Source organism: Sardina pilchardus, chromosome 5 (assembly GCF_963854185.1).
Source record: "Sardina pilchardus chromosome 5, fSarPil1.1, whole genome shotgun sequence".
Lineage (NCBI taxonomy): Eukaryota > Metazoa > Chordata > Actinopteri > Clupeiformes > Clupeidae > Sardina > Sardina pilchardus.
Genome location: NC_084998.1, coordinates 32,075,191 through 32,081,601, shown reverse-complemented (window position 1 = coordinate 32,081,601; position 6,411 = coordinate 32,075,191). Strand labels below are relative to the sequence as shown.

Sequence of the window (6,411 nt, the reverse complement as noted above, 5' to 3'; positions counted from 1 at the left end):
AGGGTCTTCAGTTAGGTGACTTTTTTATTTTGATATTTTTAAACTACTATCCAAAACCAACAATCACAACAACAGATTTCAGGCATTACGCAATCAGGTTAGACAACAAACGCTCACGCATTGTTGATGGCACGAATTATTTTACCTCAGTCCAGGCATGCTGTAGGCGGCTGCTCACTAAGTCATCACTTTGAAGATGTGCATCACGACGGCTCACGTGTGAAGAGGCAAGTCTCGACTATTCCACAGGCTATAATATTATCATTTTAAAAGGTAAACGCCCTCGCTACCACCCGGGCGAGTTTAGCCTCGCATCCCACAGTAGCCAGCATGCGTTTGAGCGCCCTGCGTGCGGCTATACCCTGAAATAGTCAGTCTCCGCCCACTCCATAATGGGACACCGTCAACATTCAGAGCCGTTAGGCGTTGTACAGCGCCAGATTAAGTTTCCCTTACTGCGGTTTCACTTTGACTCACTTTGAATGAAGTGAAGGGAACTATCCGGGATTTTTGCGTTGATTTATAAGCATGGTAAAATCACTGCTGGAGATTACCTTGAGTCAATGCATGGGCTTTCACCCATGTGATGTATTGAAATGTTTACACTTTATTTCCACCTGTAAAATCCTCAAAACAATACATGTAATTCAGAAGATTTGACTGACACCCAATGAGGTGTTATGTCACAGGACTCCAGTTTCATAGTAGTAATTCTGCCCCCCACACACATCATGACTAAAGCCAAACTCCTGAAACGAAGATGCATTAAGTAAACTGACCAAGACTCATTCAGCAAACGGTGCCTGCTTGACAAGAGAGGTGATGAGGATATTGACTCTGAAGGAAGGAATGCAAGAGGTTCCGTTATTCTCCCTATCCCTCCCTCTCACTCTCCCAGTGCCTTACTATAGAGCTCTGCTGTGGTTTGCTTGTGACGACACAGAGAGCTTTAATCTTACTTCCTTATTTTAAATACGTTGTAGGTTACTTTGCATAATTGACTTTGATGTAAGATAAATGTATGATCGGCCTACATTCTACAGAGATTGTAGAGGATGTCTGTTTTTTTTTATTACACACATTTATCAGTAGCATGCAACGTATGGTTTCCAGTAACTGTAAGGGTTAATGGTGTCGGTTAAAGCACTTCCAACTCAATTGTAATAACACTAATGTCTAAATCTCTCTCTTCTCTGGTTTGGCGGGAAATGGTGGTGGCAGCTGTTTATGATTACAGCCTGAAATTCCTGACACTGTTACTCACGCACACAGAACCGCTTTTTAACCCGGCGTGTGCACGCACACACACACACACACACAGACAGACAGACACTGCCCAACTGACACACATACACACTCAATGAACAAACATCCACACACAGACACACAGCGACTTCTCAACTGACACACACACACACACAGTTCTCAGTTGACAGAAACACACACACATAGAGACACAAAGGCACATCTCAATGAACACAACACCTCTCAACCGACACACATACACACACACACACACACACACACACACACACAAAGGATGAGCACATCATCTCCTCTGCAGCCTTCAGCGCCACTGCTCTTCACTTCCCAGCTGCTGGTCCTGCTACATCTTGAGTATCACACTCTCACTCACTCACTCTCTCTCTCACACACACACACACACACACACACACACACACAGGCCCTGCATCAGCACCAACTGGGCCAGGAGGAGTGTGTCACCAGTCACGCTACATGTGTGCTCTTGTGTCCTACTGCCCAAATCTCTGCACCTTCAGCGGGCCCCAGAGTAACTGAACGTTTTAAAACGGCCGTGATTCAACCCGACCCGCGTCCCCCTGAGTGGAGACAGCTTGTAGTCCCATTATGAACAAGCCCGTCCAGCTGAACTGAGGAGCTGCAGTGACTCACAGAGCTGCAGAGAGAGTGTGCCAGGGCTCGGAGGGAAGAGACACTTGCTAGATGAGGAAAAAGAAATTGATGAGTGGTGAAATTCGCCTGTTGTTCACGATGGTGAATAAACTGATGAGTGGTTAAATTCGCCTGTTGTTCACGATGGTGAATAATACTCTCACTTACTTTCCAACAGTGATGTCATGAAAATGATCCCCTGAGAGTTTATACAACATCACACATACGGGAAAGAGCCTCTTTAACTCCCATTCTGCCATTTAGGTACTAAAATTACATACTAGCCTATATGTAATCTAACCATTTAACTTACGTACTAGCCTATAGGTTAGGCTAATCTAACCATTTAAATTACGCACTAGTCTATAGGTTAGCCTAATTGAACCATTTAAAGAAGTCCATCCACATGGTGAGTAAACGAGGGTTTTAATGCGTGTATACTTATGATGTAAATATGGTTTCACAACATCAGGGACGTACTCTCGTACATACTCTGCTGAAGAGTTAGTAGAGTATTACGGCTGAAGAAGGTTAAAAGAGATTGTATGTTTCTAGTTTGAATTGTGGAATCAATTTAAGTAACAAAACAATACCACAAAACACCATTTGTTGTAAACAACTGCCCTATCAACATATACTTCCCTCTGGGCATTGATTACATTCAGTGTCATGGATCATCAAAAGCAATAGTTTTATTCATGGATAAACATAAACAGTGTACCAAAAGACAACTTGGCAGGATGGAGTGTTGGGGAGACCAGTGTCAACATGAATGCGGCGTACTCCGCTACCTTGACAACACTATTCTAAATACAACTCCGCACACCGACCTCAAACTCTGCCACCACCTCCACTGGTGTGCGGAGTTGTATTGGCAATAATGTAGGCTAATTGAATGCAAGTGTCGGCATCCACAGCACTTAAGGATAACATTTCTCCACAGACTATTATGTCACACTCTGCAACATCACACCATTGTTTTGAAAACTGAGATGAATCCGGTCCAAATCCATGCCACATTAGGGCCAGATCTGGGCCAAATGCAACGCATTTACATAGCATAGGCCACTTCTGAGTTTCAATTACCAACAGAAGTCTACTGTCTTTCACTTTCTTTGTCATTTGGAGGCCACAAAAGCATATATTCAACATTTAAAATGGTCTGTATGCTCCAACAGTGACGTCAAAAAGTTTTGCATTGTTTATCTTCCCTTCTTTGTCCAGCAGGAAGTAGAATTTCTGACCTTTGACCTTGAGAGGTATGAAAGAAGGGGACTCGTGTCTGTGCGCATGACAGGCCACCTGAGACAGGGGCAAGGTCATGCTCCTGGCGTTACTCAGGCCCAGCGGGGACTGCGTGGACACGGTCACCATCCCGCCACCTTTGTGCAGAATCACACGGCTGACGGAGTGACGGCAGAACAGAACGCCCAGTCCAATTATTCCGCCACCTGTTTGTGTAAAATAGAAATGGTTGTTAGCTCATTAATTGTCTCTCTCTCTTACTGTAGCTTACATGTAGCCTACCAAAACATTATCAAAATCTCACTCACCTATAGCCAGACATGCTACGGTAAATCCAAACCTCCATGCATTTGATCCCAAATTCATATCAAAACTAAACCATCCCCCAAGTTCAGCTCTAACCGTCTTTGCCTCACTAGCGCCACCCCTCGTGTCTCGCAAGCCAGTGAAGGCAAAGTGGGCCAGATATGTCCAGAAAAGAAACTGCCCCCCACAGAAGAAAGCCAGAAATCTGAAGAATCTGGTACGGTCATGCTCAAACAAGATAACGTCTTTGGCAACAGCTGTGTTTGTGGAATAGGTGGAAAGTCCCCTTCTTGAGTCCTTACTGACAGTGTCAATCCATTGTCCATGTCTCGACCGGGTCCATAGTTTGCTCTCATTTAACTGACACATGCTCTTGAGCGTTATCCATCGACCCATTACACATCTAAGATAAGTCTGTTGTGGCGGCTGGTTCTGGGGGGCGTAAACCGAAGAATTAAACATCCACTGAGGTCGTTCTTTTTGCATATGACTCTTAGCAGTTGTCCTGAGAGTCCTCAGTTGTGCAACATTTAAGATTCGCTGAGTGATAAAACACGAGCGGCCGGAGGCACCAGACAGCAGACATAACAAACCCATTTTGCGCTGTTCGCTTCCTGTAGTTCTGAAGAAAAATATAATTATTGTTTGTCAATGAATAGTCGGTATGTCTACAATATTTTGGCTACATTGGTCGACATGATCATGTGTCCTCTGGATGCCACCATGATGTGGAGAACTACGGAAACTGCAATGGCTCTAAATGAACGGAGGTGCGATTACGTTGCCAAAATAGGCAACTGGATCATGCGTTCCTTCTCTTTTCCTATAGGCCTACAAAGCAGTTTAATATAATGTCAATAATAACAGCTTGATGTAAATTGATATTAGATATTAAAATAAAAGTTTAATGCATTTTTTTTTATTTATTTATTTTTTTATCAAAAATGGTTATGCTTACATAATTTTTTTCTAGGCCTAGGCTATTAGAAGTCATGATGTTATGACTTTTTTTCTTATTATTTTTTATTAGTATCCACATGATATCTCCATATGCTTATGGAATTGACTTCAGCATCTGTTATCCTGTGCCTGGTGATTGATATTTCATGCAGTTATTACAGGAGAACTTATTTGATCATCATAGTCACAGGCTAGTCCGCAATAGTCATCATAGTTACAGCCCCCCCCCCCCCCCCCCCCCCCCACACACACAATTCAATTCAATTCAAATATACTTTACAGGCACGACAAACCATATGATGCATTGCCAAGGCGTTCACAGGAATAATACTAATTAAACAAATTAATAAAAATAAAAATATTATAAACATACAGACATTACAAACATTGTTACACTTCGTCAATACACTGTATTGTGTGTGTGTGTGTGTGTGTGTGTGTATGTGAATGGGTGCGTTACTCAGTGGTCATTCCTCTTTCTGTCGCAGTTCTCTCTCTCTCTCTCTGTCTGTCTCTCTTTCTTACACACACTCAAATACACACACACACGCACGCACACACACACACACACAGATAAGACATAACATATGTATTAAGTGTGTGTGTGTGTGTGTGTGTGTGTGTGTGTGTGTGCATGCGTGCGTGCGTGTGTGTGTTTTTTTTACCGTGTACGTGTTTGGTGCTGTTGTAGTCTGCGAGATGGCACCAGGAACACACAGAAGAAGACACACACACACATTTAGCATCGCAAACACAGCCCTCATTTTCTTTCTATCTCTCCCTCCCTCACACACACACACAAACACACAGACAAAAACACACCCTGAAAAGTGATGTGAACTACTGGACTCAAGTCTTAAAAACTTCACAAAGTGATTTACACTACATTGATACACACACATGCACACTCACACATACACACACACACACACACAAAGACAAACAGAGCACTAGACACATACGGACACACACACACACAAGACAGAGAGAGAGAGAGAGAATAGGTGGCAGCGAATCAGAGGCCTCCTGAGGACTGACACACACACACACACACACACACACACACTACCCTCAAGCACCTTCTCAGCATATACAGTAGTCCCAAGGAACCAAATATGTGCTTTAGTCAGATAAACCAGTCTCAATCAGGGGGCAAATCCATTCCACAAACATATTGTGCATTGTGCATACTGTGCACTGTGCATACGTTGCATGTTCATCTCTTAGTCAGCAGCAAGCAGCATCTCTGACTGATAGTGGACATTTTGGCATGTTACACATTACAGTAGGCTAATATCCTCTCTTACACTCCTCTCTTTGTTTTTGACTCTGCTGACCTCTAGTGGTGATGTTTTGCCATTGGTTACTCATCAGAATCAGCTTTATTAGCCCTTTGATGTCAGACGAAGCGTTGCTGGGTATCCTCCGGCATGTCCAGCCGCCAAATACTACAGAAGAAGAAGAAGAAGAAGAAGAAGTATTCATGGGTTTCATCAGGTCCCTTTCTACAGGTGTATACAATCAAGCACCATGCAGTCTGCATTGATAATCAAGGTGCTTGATTGTATACACCTGTGGAAAGGGACCTGATGAAGATGAACACTTTATAATAACTACACACAATTCACCATCTATTAAGCATTTGTTAACTATCAGTTGATGGTTTGTTCATCATTAGTAATTCATTGCTCATGCATAATTTATCACCAGTTAAGCATTTGTGCACAAAGTTATTATTGGTTTGTTCATAGTGAATAAGCCTATTTCTAAGATATGTATACATTATTGCTAATACTTAATAGATCATGCAATAACATCTTGTTAATGAAGTACTATATCATTATTTAACAGTTGTTACATATGCACTAATGATTAGTAAGGTGTGAATACATGTTTTATAAACCACTTCCAAATACTATAATTCATGATTAACTTAGGAGTTACAAGTGGTTAGTTAATGATATTTTGTGACCTCATCTAAAGTGA

General features: G+C 42.3%; 1 protein-coding gene across 1 annotated transcript; it reads right to left on the bottom strand.

The window, feature by feature from the left end:
• Nucleotides 1–2,353: 2,353 nt before the first annotated feature.
• On the bottom strand, nucleotides 2,354–4,179 carry tmem223 (transmembrane protein 223). Its single transcript, XM_062535756.1, has 2 exons — nucleotides 3,468–4,179; nucleotides 2,354–3,365 (listed from the first exon to the last, which is right to left on the bottom strand). Exons 1-2 carry the CDS (start codon nucleotides 4,060–4,062, stop codon nucleotides 3,067–3,069), a joined length of 894 nt encoding a protein of 297 aa, XP_062391740.1. The 5' UTR covers nucleotides 4,063–4,179; the 3' UTR covers nucleotides 2,354–3,066.
• Between the last annotated feature and the right edge of the window lie 2,232 nt (nucleotides 4,180–6,411).